The sequence below is a fragment of the Ailuropoda melanoleuca genome, chromosome 13 (assembly GCF_002007445.2).
Source record: "Ailuropoda melanoleuca isolate Jingjing chromosome 13, ASM200744v2, whole genome shotgun sequence".
NCBI lineage: Eukaryota > Metazoa > Chordata > Mammalia > Carnivora > Ursidae > Ailuropoda > Ailuropoda melanoleuca.
In genome coordinates, this window is record NC_048230.1 from 30,435,829 (window position 1) to 30,449,331 (window position 13,503).

At 36.2% G+C, this 13,503-nt stretch overlaps 1 protein-coding gene across 9 annotated transcripts in view; it reads left to right on the top strand.

The window, feature by feature from the left end:
* The window catches only part of TANC2 (tetratricopeptide repeat, ankyrin repeat and coiled-coil containing 2), a 363,080-nt gene that overhangs the window by 210,358 nt on the left and 139,219 nt on the right, over window positions 1-13,503 (top strand). For all 9 annotated transcript variants that reach the window (XM_034641081.1, XM_034641080.1, XM_034641082.1 and 6 more), the window contains 2 exons: window positions 3,736-3,884; window positions 9,652-9,838. In XM_034641081.1, the coding sequence (XP_034496972.1) occupies window positions 3,736-3,884; window positions 9,652-9,838 (336 nt within the window). The remainder of the gene's footprint in view (window positions 1-3,735; window positions 3,885-9,651; window positions 9,839-13,503) is intronic.

The following is a 13,503-nucleotide window of genomic DNA, read 5'->3' on the forward strand; positions in this document are numbered from 1 at the left end:
CATTATAACTAATGCTTGCTGTGTTGAAAGGACATGTCTCTCACCAAAAAAAAAAGATTTTTTTAATGTCCCATAGGATCTATGCTACTGTGGATTGTTACAAAGTTTGACTAAATGCATCCGAATGAAAACAAAATCTGAAAAGATGTTGACCATGAATCAAATTAGTATAAACAGATAGTTTAAATAAATTATTTCTACATCACAGAGTAGATCATATTGCGTTCCCTGGCTCCTTTTTGTGTGATTTCTATAAATTCTCTATTTGCAATTGATCTCAGCCAAAAGGCTGAGAAGCGATTATAAATTCTCTATTTGGAAATAAGTTTATCTTGATGATGAGTCTGAGGAAAAACCTCATGTTGACTTTGTTCAGCATACCTCAGTGAAAAGGTTTGAAAAAGAATAATTCCTATAGTTGGTGACCACTGAAAAGTAGCCTAAATAGAAAAAGAAACTAAAAAGCAAATTTTATGGAAAGAATGTAGCAGTTTGGAGACAGAAGATTACAGAGGATTAAAATGAATACCAGCGATCAGGAATTTGGGGGGGAGGGTCTAAATTTCAGGGCAAAAATGAACTTTAATGGGGTTTCATTTTAGAGTGATTAAAATATTCTGGTATTAGAAAGTGATGGTGGGGGGCGCCTGGGTGTCACAGCGGTTAAGCATCTGCCTTCGGCTCAGGGCGTGATCCCGGCGTTATGGGATCGAGCCCCACATCAGGCTCCTCCGCTATGAGCCTGCTTCTTCCTCTCCCACTCCCCCTGCTTGTGCTCCCTCTCTCGCTAGCTGTCTCTATCTCTGTCGAATAAATAAATAAAATCTTTAAAAAAAAAAGTGATGGTGGTTGCATAACTTTATGATTATTACTAAAAGCCACTGAATTATACACTCTAAGAGGATAGAGTTTATGGTATGTGAATTATATATCAATTTTTTAAAAAATGACCATGGGGGGGCGCCTGGGTGGCGCAGCGGTTAAGCTTCCGCCTTAGGCTTAGGGCGTGATCCTGGCGTTATGGGATTGAGCCCCACATCACGCTGTTCCGCTATGAGCCTGCTTCTTCCTCTCCCACTCCCCCTGCTTGTGTTCCCTCTCTCGCTGGCTGTCTCTATCTCTGTCAAATAAATAGATAAAATCTTTAAAAAAAAAAAATGACCATGGGGGTGCCTGGGTGGCCCAGTTGGTTAAGCGCCCAACTCATGATTTCTGCTCAGGTCATGATCTCATGGGTCATGGGTTGGAGCCCCCGTCAAGCTCCGTGCTCAGTGGGGAGTCCCTTTGAGATTCTGTCTCCCTCTGGCTCTACCCCCACCCCCGACTCTCATGTGTGTGCACGCTCTCTCTCTTTCTCTCTCTCTTTAAAAAAAAAAAAAAAATGACTGTGACTGTGGGGGAAGTGCTAATAGGGTTCTTGTGACATGGGGTAGGACCCCAAGCAGGGAGTAGAGCGTTTGTGTGCAGTGTGGCAGTGAGCAGCAGTGACATTTGTATTTGAAGGGGGAACAGATTAAGTAAGGATAGTGAGAGTCAGATTTCTCACTATTGGAGAACAACTTTACAAGTTTGGAAGAAAAACTTTGGGGAAAAATAAAACCTAGAATTAACCTTATGTTACTGAATTGGAATTAGAGCATCACTAGGAACTTTTGGGAGAGTGTGTTTGTGTACAGATTTACAAATGAAAATGAATATAAGGATGTGTGAATGTGTATGTATATGTACATGTATGTATGTGCATGATTATACTGCCTAACTCTGTCCTAGTGGACCTGGAGGTCAGTGGCATCCTAATAGCAGTGAGCATACCTGATATTCTAAATGCCTTTCTCCACTAAAAAGAACCAGGGCTTCTTGGAAAAGCACCTGATTCTAGAGCTAGGGCAGGGAAAGTAAAAGATGAGCCTGGAACATCTTTTACTTTCCCAAAGAAAAGAACTGCTCAGAAGATGACACAGGTATGTCAAAAGGTTATAAGAGCCAAACTGAAAGCGCTTACCTGGGCCAAATCTGGGACAATTGGAACAACAAAATAAATGATAGTAACAGATTATAACTCATTGAATATATAGGAATCATTGAGTTCAGATAAATAGGTAAGGAAAAGAAACTAAGCTGTGGAAAGAATGATGGATTTAGAAAAATCACTATTTGGCACGATAGTATTAATTCAACCAAGAAACATTAGTGAATGCTGAAAAATAGTGGGCAAAATTCGTTGAGGAGAGAATCAGACTGATACTTTTACACCAGGGTCCATATTATTATTCATAATATCTAACAGATGGAAACAACCCCCAAGTGTCCAACATCAGTCGAATAAACTATGGTAATATACATACAATGGAATATTATTTATTCATGAAAAGGAGTGAAATTCTGATCCATGCTGCAACATGGATGACCCTTGAAAACATGCAAAGTCATAGGCAAGACGTAAACGGACAATTATTGTGTGGTTCCACTTACGTGGTACTGAGACTAGGCAAATTCATAGAGATAGAAAGTAGGATAGACATTAGCTGTGGCTAGTAAGTGGGGGGAATGAGAAGTTTTTATTTAATGGGTACAGAGTTTCTTTGGGAGAAGATGAAAAAGTTCTGGAAATGGACAGTAGCAGTGGCTGTACAACACTGTGAATGCACTTAATGCCACTGAATTGTACATGTGAAAATGGTTAAAATGTAAAATCTTGATATATATTTTTTATCGCAAAAATATTTTTAATTTAAAATTTTATTGAGAAGTAGGATGTATTTACGTAGACTCAAAGTGTTCCCCCACAAAATACTTATTAATTACAAAGAGAAAAGGTGTAATTTTAGAGTGGCAAAATCTAGCAAACACTGCTATAACCACGTGATCAAAGTTAACACAGCATCACTTTTGTGATAGTTCTACCAAAAATGCATAACCTGAGTCAACTCACAAGGTAACAGGAGATAAATTCAAATTGAGGGACATTGTGCAAAACAACTGGCCTGTAATCTTCAGATGTGTCAAGGTCATGAAAGTTAAGAAGAGACCGATGAACTGTTGCAAATTAAAAAAAGATACGAGAGAACTGCAAATGAAATGTACTGCATAACCCTGAAACGGATCCTTTTGCTGGAAAGGACATTACTGGGACAAAACTAAATGGGATCTGTGGGTGAGATCACAATAATGCCAAGTGTAGGTTTCCTGATGTCTGTGCTGGTGCTGTGATTTATGTAAGAGAATGTCCTTGTTTATAGGACACACATACTATCTGGGGATGATGGGACCTCATGTCTATACTCTGAAATGGTTAAGGAAAAAAAATGTTCTTTGTACTATTCTTGAAACTTTTTTATAAGTTTGAAATTATTTAAAAATCTTTTGAAAAAAGAATATTTACACAAACTGTAAAGGAAAAGAAAAAAAAGATAAAAGAACCTGAATGAAGGCTGGGATTGTGGCAGGACTGAATTAGAACCCTAACTGCCAAAGAAATAGGAAACTTCTTCTATTCAGTAAATTACAAATTCTCTCAAACCCAGGTTTCAAGTAGACACATTGAGGGTAATCCGAGTAAACGATATATCAATTATAATATGCAAAAGTGGGAAAATCAGCTTCTAGGCAAAGACCTTGTAATTTTGGATTTAGAGCGAAAACAAAGGGAATGACCAAATTGAATGTCAGAATAGTTGCAGGACGAGGCCATTTTATTTTGAAAGATTCATGTGTTTCAATGTCTGCCTGTTACAGGTGATGCTGAACAGGAACTTGGTCCCCCTCCATCTGTAGATGAGGCAGCAAACACACTCATGACTCGTCTGGGTTTCCTCCTTGGAGAGAAAGTCACAGAAGTTCAGCCAGGCGACCAATACAACATGGAAGTGCAGGATGAAAATCAGGTAAACTCCTTGCTGTCACCTGTGAGATGTGGAATAAATCAGCCTATTACACCAGGAAAAGTGTTGCAGGGTGTGTGTTATGTGCATATCTCAATTGTTGAGTGACTTTTGAGGCCTGACGGTATACCTTAATTTTCCATCATCACTCTATTTCTTTAGTTTAGGAAACACGTTTCAGTTTCATTCTTAGGTTTAAAAAGCCACTTTAAAGTTTTGATTCATTTATGGAATGAATGAGGAAATTATTAAGTGCATAAGCCAAGAAACAGAATTGACATTTATATGGGCACTGCACCCGAAAATTATAGAATATACATCTTTTCAGGAACATATGGATTATTTACCAAACTAACACTATGAGGACCAGTTCTCAGTAATTTTGGATTACAGTTACTGTGATGGTAGTAGAATTAACCAATTTCAAAATGATAACCTTGAAATTGATAGCTATAAGATCATTGAGAAAATCCTTCAAATGTTTGGCTATTAATATACTTCTAAATAGCCTTTCAGTCAAAGAAGAAATCACAAGAAATTAGAAAATATTTTAAGCTGAAATAATAACAAAATGTAACAAAACTTACAGTATGTATTTGTAGTATATAAAACTTACAGTTAAAGAGGTGCTCAAAAATGTTGTTTTGAATACATATATTAGAAAAATGAAAATCTAAAAAATTAATGATCTAAATATTCATGTCAGAAAATTTAAAAATACTAGCACTTTGAAAAAAATTTTATTTCATAGATTTTTTTTTCCTTTTGGCAATTTTTTAGTTTAAATGTAGCAAAGGAAGTAGACTCAGACTCATTGTGTGCTCTTCATCTTTAAAATGTGTGTCCTGTAGTGAATCCTTTTGTTCTAGAAGATGACAATTTGAGTTCATCTTGTGTATCTTAACAAATATTTGTGAAGATTCTGTCATATGTTGGTTTTGTCATAAAATAATGCAGTCTTCAAGGATTATTTGGATATATTTATAGATCATGTGGGTAATGTTCAAGTGTTCCAGAGCTCTCTCTTCAGACTTCTGTATTTATGTCCTCATTCCCTTTGTCCTTGGTTTTGCTGACTGTACGTTATAATCACCTGGGAAGTTTTTATAAAATTCAGATGCCTGGAGATTCCAATCATATTGAAACTCCTCCATTCTTTTTTTTTTTTTTTAATATTCTCTTAACTCCTGAATTGCCTCTGGCCCTGCCTTTCCCCTTAACTCCAGTGTATTTCCAGCTACCTGTACTCCCTTTTCTACCTGTGTGTCCAAGATACAGCTCAAACCTAACATGTCAAAAACTGAAACCCTTACATTTTTTCCCAGAGCCTGCTCCTTCTGCAGTGTTTTCTCTCTGAGTAGGGTGTATCACCTAGATGCTTCGGACAAAAGCGTTGGAGCCATTCTTGAGTTTTCTCTGTCAAATTACACATTCACTCTTTCAGCAAATCACGTAGACTTTGTCTGCAAATATATGCTGATTCTGCTCCCTTCTCATTACTTCCACTGCTACACCTGAGTCCACATCACTGTCCTCTCTTGCCCGGGCTACTGCGATGTTTCCTGGACTGTAGGGCCTGGAACTTTTGCCTGTTCTATTTACTGCTGGATCCTCTGCATCTAGGATACAGTCTAGCGTTAGTAGGTGCTCAGTAAATATTTACTGAATGAATAAATAGCCTCCTTATAGGTCTCTGCTTCCACGCTTGCTCCTCTGTAGTCTGTTCACACAATAGCCAGAGCGATCCTTGTAAAATGTGAATCTGATCCTTTTGCTTCTGTGCTCTCAATCTTCCGCTGTTTTCCCATCACATTTAGAATTAAATCTACAATCTTCAGCATGGTCAGAAAGGCACTGCCTGATGTGACCCCTTGCTACTAACTCTCCTACACTGTCTACCCCTCTGCCCCTTTCACCTGCAGCTCTGCAGTGACACTGGCCTTCCTGACATTCCTCTGACATTTCCTTTAATACTGGAAAACACTTCCCTATAACTCGTTGCTCCCTTCATTCAGTTCTCTGCTCAGATGTTACCTTTTCAGGGAAGCTTCCTTAACTGCAGTTTCTTATAGCACCCACCTGTCACTATACCCCCTTATCCTGCTGCTTTATTTTCTTTATAGCTCTTAATCATTAATTTATTACACCCCATATTTAGTTGTGAGTTTTTGTTTTCTTGTCTGTCTCTCATACAAGAGCGTAAGCTTCATGATGGCAGGGATTGTTTTTTTTTAAATCAGTTTGTATTGTAACTGTGTTGGTTATGCTATGCCCTGTGAATAAAAAAATGGGAATGATTTATGTTGAGGGCCTTGTTGATATTGGTATATGTAAAACATCCATTTTTACTTTTTACTTTTTTATTTCTTGATGTTTGTGTCACATTAAAATGTGACTGTTCTAATAATGACGAAGGAAGATGTTGTTACAGTATGAGTATTTGCCAAGAATCCTACTGTTTCTAATAATAGAAAAGTCACCTACACTGGTGGTGAGCATAGCGTAACATAAACTTGTCATAATCAGTGTTATACATCTGAAGCTGATGTAATATTGCGTGTCAACTATACTTCAATTAAAAAAAGAAAGAAAAAAGAAAAGTCCCTAAACCAGGAAGTAGAAAATCCATTCCCTGCTTCCAACTCTATCATCTGTGACTTTGTAAATTTGGACGTGTAACTTAATCCCCCTGAGCTTTTGAGTTTTCATAGGTAGTAACAGCTGACATTTATGAAATGCTGACTACATGCTAATCATTGTACTAACTGCTTTATTTGTATTATTTTGTACAAGCTTCCTTACAACCCAATGTGGTAGGGTCCATTGATATTCCAGATTTCAGATAAAGCTGAAACACAGTGCCACAAAGTGACGGAATAGTATTCAAATCCAGACAGTCTACTTTTACAACCTCTGTTCTTAACAGCTGCACCATGCTGTTTCAGTGTAATATGAAATAATAACACTTGGCAGGGTTGTGGTGAGGATCAAGGTAAATCATGAATATGAAATCACTTTGTAAGCTGTAAAATGCCATATAAATGAAAGGTATAAAATACTATACACTATAATTTTTATATAAATATATTGCAAGATCTGTGATTTGGGGAAATTATTTTATAGCTTTCATTCTTTAGGGCAGTTTCTTACTCCCATTTCTTAATGGAGGAAAGAATATTCATTTTGCCTTATACTTGGTTGATAAGGAATAAATGAAATAATAAATTTTTTAAATTGTAAAGCATTGAACAAATTAAAATATTAATAATGATGGCCTTCTTGGGTGATATACCATGAAACTATCTTGGGACCACAGAAGGAAGTGACTAAATTGATCATTGGAATTTCTAGTCTTAGGAAGGTTATTAAGAATTAGGAGGTCATGTTTATTTGGTGACTTTCTTCCGAGCTAAACAGCATGCTAACAAAGATAGATTGCTTTGTTTAGGAAGGCCGGAGGGTAATGGCATCCTCAGAATTATACTAGAAAGGACAGAACCCAGCACAGGCAAGTCAGCATGTATCATTTTTCTACCAAAGACAAAGTACCGAAAGTGATATTCAGCCAACCACTATATTTTCTTCACTCCATAATTTCTGGAGTAGTAGGATGTACTTTAGGAATTCCATCATCAGGTTCTTACCTTGTGTAATTGTAGAACCTTTAAGAGACTAGACTGGGAGTTTGGGATCCTTCCAGAGAACACAATGGAAAAACCACTGAAAAGTTTTATAAATGGAGTGGTTTAATTAGATGTCCATTTTATCTTAAAGCATGGAGAATGGTTAATGTTGTCTTTCTGTGCCTAGAAGAGATTTCTATATCTCATTAACTAGCCTCCTGAAATAAGTAGGAGGCCTGCTTTTTAATTCATAAGCCATGAACAAATTTCTTTCTAAACGGCTTGATCTTTAAGCTTTGCTTTTACAGTTAAAGCTTTTAAAGCATACATCCTGTGATATAAGCTTTATTTTGTAGAAATCAACTTGTAGTAAAAATAGTGCCGTTTGGGCTTAACCTCCACATTGGTTGTATTATATATATAATACAGTTTCGTTTCTCAAAGAACAGACTGAGAATCTTGTCTAAAAATGGAAATGAGTTGCTATGGAAGTAATAGATTCATACCAAAATGGAACTTTTTCAATATGGAATGACTATAGATATATTTAATGTAAAAAAAAAAAAAAAGCACACACACACACAACCCTAGTATAGTTCGTTTCATCTACCCACATATTTTTTTAAACTGAGAGTGAGGAGGTTAAAAATTGCCATGTTAGATTCTAACTAGGGAGGAGTCTGATTCAGTAAGTCTGGGGCGTGGGGCTCTGTATCTGTCAATCTCATTGGGGGGCTTGCTTTTTTACATTCCATAGGTGATTCTACTGCATGCCCAGTTAAAACTCATTGCTCTGGTAGGCCAGCATCATTTTATAAAAATAGAAGAGATTACAAAGAAATTGAAACTCCTCCCTCTTCTGGAGAAAAAACTGACATAAGTAGAAGTGAAATGGCAGAGATCGGAGGGCTTATGGTATGACTAACAAAAATCAGTTCGTAATATTATTAATGTGGTTGAAAAGATTTGCTTCATTGCAAGGTTCTGAGAATGTCACTGTGCTTTAAGATGAATGTATCCTTTATGACCTAGTTATAACATTTAAATTAAAATCAAAACCTGGATTCAACACATGTGATTAAATACAAGGGATTGTATCTGAAACTTATTTTAGGATGAGTAAAAGAGCCTTAATTTTCTCATATTTAGTGATTAACACATTTTACAGTCAAGTTGTTAAATGTAAATCTTCACTTTTAGTGGAGAGAATGTGAATAGTGACTCTATAGGTAAAGAAGTTGAAAGCTTTCTTTTAGATTTAATATTTAAAGATGTCAAATGTATCATTAGTGTTCCTTCAAGTAATTTTGTCAGTGATCACTTACCATTTTAAAAAGGATAAAATTTTTTTAGTGTTTGGAAAAACATACTTCTATTCATTATTTCGGCAATTTATTTGGGTAAAAAGAGCTAAAGAAAAGTGGATTTTCATTAAAGTAGGTAAGCCAGGATATACTGACATCAGTCTTTTTGGTGATTATTCATTCCTTCCTGTCAAAAACTTTAAACTGAGGTGAACTCAGATATAAGGATCATTCAAGATACAAAGCAATCTCAGTCTATAATCAGTTTCTACAGAAAAATTATTTAGTTTTGTTTTAAATGAACATTGTTTTTGATCTATTTTTTAGATAGACTTCTAGGATATGGCATTTTCTCTGCATTCATTTACTGTCTCAGGGCAGCCACCTATGTATCGAAAAAAAATGCTTTATTTGCATTAAGAGCCCTACTTTTATTTCTCCTTGGCTGTGGATTTTTTTTTTTTCAATCCAAGGAAAAGTATTAGCAGACTAAGTTGTAAGCCTTCAGAATAGTTTCATTGATAGGAAGAAGCAAGAAGAACTTGTAGTTAATTAAAAATCCTTCTATGAATTCAAGGCAGTGATAAAGAATATTTGTCGCTAGAAATTTCTTAGGCAGAAAAACTGGTCACAGTCTCTGTGTTAAATTTATCAAGTTGCACCTTATTTGTACCATGTAGGATCTCTTATCCTAGAAGGCAAAAAATAACTAGTACCTACTAGATGTAAAAGCTATGTATGTAGATTTTGTCCTTTTTCTCATCAATGCATATGTTTTGCCATAAGATACATTTAACTTTAACAGCAGATCAGTTTATCTTGTTTCTCATTCCCATTTTTCAGACCTCAGCCATCACCCAGCGGATAAGTCCCTGTTCCACCTTGACTAGTAGCACTGCCTCTCCACCAGCCAGTAGCCCCTGCTCCACCCTCCCACCAGTCAGTTCAAATGCAACTGCCAAGGATTGCAGCTATGGGGCTGTTACCAGTCCAACCTCTACCCTTGAAAGCAGAGATAGCGGCATTATTGGTGAGTTGATCTTTACATTAATCATTTTGTGGGGTTTTTTTCTTTTTTAAAATAATTACACAAGCTTAAGTTTTCAAAAATTCTGTTTGGGGTGTTGAGATATATATAGATATAGATATAGATATATATAAGAAAAATGTGTCCTTTTTAATGATGCTGGAGAGAGAAATAAAGATAAACAAAATGAAAGGTATCTCTCCCTGCTTAACTACTCCTTTAAAGATATTACCTGATGAAAGAGTGGACAGAAAAAGTTTTGTCTACTTCTTTCTGTAAATTCATCCATCTACCAACAGAAGTAGTTCAGAAAATGGTCATTCCTCACTGAACTAGTAGAGTTTGATGGAGGCTCTCAGGTCTTCATATATGTATGGCTTATTGTATACTTATTAAGGGGAGTCAGTCAAATGAAAGTGAGTGAAGTTTTGGGAAATGAGGAATCTGAAGAAAAGGAATGCACAGAGAAGAAAACAGGAGTGAGCACAGAATCTTAGGGCACATTCAAATTGAGCAGGAAATTAGAAGTGAGAGAATGAGCCAGTGGACAGGAGTAGTCAGACAAATAGAAGAATTGGGAGCATTGTAATGCTGCCAAGGCCAAAGAAGATATAAGGTTCAGGGAAGGGATGATGAGACGTTGGTCAACAAATGACAAAAGCTGGAAGTCCAGGCATAAAGAAAAATATTTCTTCCTCATTTGGCTTCCTTCTAAAAGTTATCAAATCAAAATATTTATTTATATGGTATAGCAGATATTAATGTTATGGCAACAAAATATATCTCTACTACTTAAATGCATATATATCAACATGTGAATTTATTCATTTAAAATAAGTATTAAGTAGGGGCGCCTGGGTGGCGCAGTCGTTAAAGCGACCGCCTTCAGCTCAGGGCGTGATCCCGGCGTTCCGGGATCGAGTCCCACATCAGGCTCCTCGGCTAGGAGCCTGCTTCTTTCTCTCTCTCTCCCCTGCTGTGTTCCCTCTCTCGCTGGCTGTCTCTCTGTCACATAAGTAAAATAAAAAATCTTTAAAAAAAAAAAATAAAATAAAATAAAATAAGTATTAAGTAGATGAAAAGAATATTTTTTAAAGATTTTATTTTTCTGAGAGAGAGTACAGGTGAGCACAAGTGGGAAGGAGGGGCAGAGGGAGAGGGATAAGTAGACTTCCTGCTGAGCAGGGAGCCTGAGGTGGGGCTCAATCCCAAGACCATGAAATCACAACCTGAATTGGAGGCAGATGCCCAACCCATTGAGCCATGCTTATGCCCCAATGAAAAGAATATTTTTACAGTAAAGTTGCAGGATACAAAATGAACACACAAGAACCGCTTGCATTTCTACATGCTAACAATGAACAATTCAAAAAGAAAATTAAGAAAACAATTCCCTTATAATAGCATCAAAAAGAATAAAATACTTAGAAATAAATTTAACCAAGAAGATAAAACACTTGTACACTAAAAAGTACACTAAACTAAGACCAGTACACTAAACACAAATATTGCTTAAGAAATTTTTAAAGATTTAAATAAATGAAGATATATTCTGTGCTCTTGGATTGGAAGACTAAATATTGTTAAAGTGATAATATTTCTCAAAGCAATCTACAGATTCAGTGAAATTACTATCATAATCCCAACAAAACAATCTTGAAAATGGAGAACAAAGTTGGAGGACTTGGATTTCTTAATTTCACAACTAATTACAAAGCTTCTTAAAGGCAGGATTCATGTCTTACTGTTTTTATACATCCTCAGGATTTAGCATAATAATTTCTAATTTGTGATTTATATGAGAAGTCTTTATGAAGATACAGTCATTAAGTGACTAAGTATTTTAACAAAATAAAATAGAGAAATAAAATGTAGCAGAGTAGCCTCTTTTTCTAAACTCTGAAATAGTTTATGGAAGATTGAATTCTCTGTTCCTTGACTATTTAGTAGGACTTGCCATTAAAATGATTTGGACCTGATATTCATGAAGATTTTTTTTAACTACTTCTTTGTTTTTTGGGTTTTTTTTTTTTAAGATTTATTTATTTTATTTTTGAGAGAGAGAAAGAACTAGTGGGGAAGGAGCAGAGGGAGAGGGAGAGAGAGAGAATCCCAAGCAGACTCCCCACTGAGCACAGAGCCTGACACAGGGCTTGATCCCATGACCCTGAGATCATGACCTGAGCTGAAATCAAGAGTTGGATGCTCAACGGACTGTGCCACCCAGGCGCCCCTAACTACTTACTACTTCATTATACTTAATACTATAGGACTTTCTAAGTTTTCTCTTTCTTCTTGAATCAGTTTTCCTTAGGTATGGTTTTTATTTTTTTCAAATTTATTGGTAAAAAGTTGTCCAAAATATTCACTATCTACACAGGAACCTGAGCTAGAGAGCTGAGAGGAGTTCTTGCCACTTCTCTGCCCCCACCCTAAATTTCTCATCCCTGGATTTTATTTTCATCTTTCTTAGTATTGCCTTGGCAGTCCTCATTATCTTAGATTAATGCAAATGTAACTGTTGTTTCTGCTTTTCATTTTGACCTTTCCAAGTCTGTTTTTCACACAACCACCAAAGTGAATTAACTGAAAACCAATTACTCCTTTGATTCCATTACCTATAAGGTGAAGTGAACCACCTGAAAATCAAATCTGATCATATCACTCTGTTGACTCCCATTTACCTATAAAATAAAGCCCAGGCCCTCTGATCTGACGATGGCCGATTTCTCCAGCCTTCTCTCCCACTATTTCTAGCCATGTATATATTATACTAGCAACATTAGACTTTATTGTTACCTGATGCATTTCATTTTTTCCTCTCTCTGCTTTTGTTCCTATTGACCATTCTGCCTATAATCTCTCTCTTACATATGAATGACTCCTGTGGATTTTTTAAGACTGTTAAGTATTCTGTCACTACCACTACCACCACCTCCCTTCAATTTTCCCCTCCCAACTCCTATCCAATATATATTATTACTCCAACTCCTATCCAATATATATTATTACTCCATATATTATTACTCCTATCCAATATATATTATTACTCCAATATATATTATTACTCCATCCTGAGCATATAGATGTCCTGGCATTTAATGTATGGTATAATAATTACTTTTTGAACCTGCTTTCCACCATTCAACTGTTAATTTCTTACTAGCAGAAACTTTGCCTTACTCATCAGTATCTGCAGCACCTGGTCCAGTAACTGGCATGTGGTAGCACAGTCAGTGCTTAAGTAAATGTTTACAGATGAGGGAGAGCTGAAGGGGAGAAGGGGAGAAGGAGTGGGGATCAAGGACTGACCTGGCAATTTGCATTATTTTTTGATAGTGTTTAGAGTGACTGTTAGGTACAAGATAGGTATTAGATTTATGAGATTTTGAACAAATAGTAGAGATTAGAATTCTCAATTGACTAATTTTGTTCTCTTAAATTCTCTTTATGATTAATTTTAGCAAAATGACTTTTATAATCCCAGCCACACTTCTCCTTGGGTTCTTCTGTTGATATTGTTAGAGTGCATATCCTCTGTGTTGCCATATATAAAACATAGCTTTAGAAATGTGTTCATACAAGCAGAAGGGATGGTGCTGACAGATCAGACATAATCTGTTTACCAGTAGTTACCTGTCAGAGGAAAAACCTAACATGTCAGCACA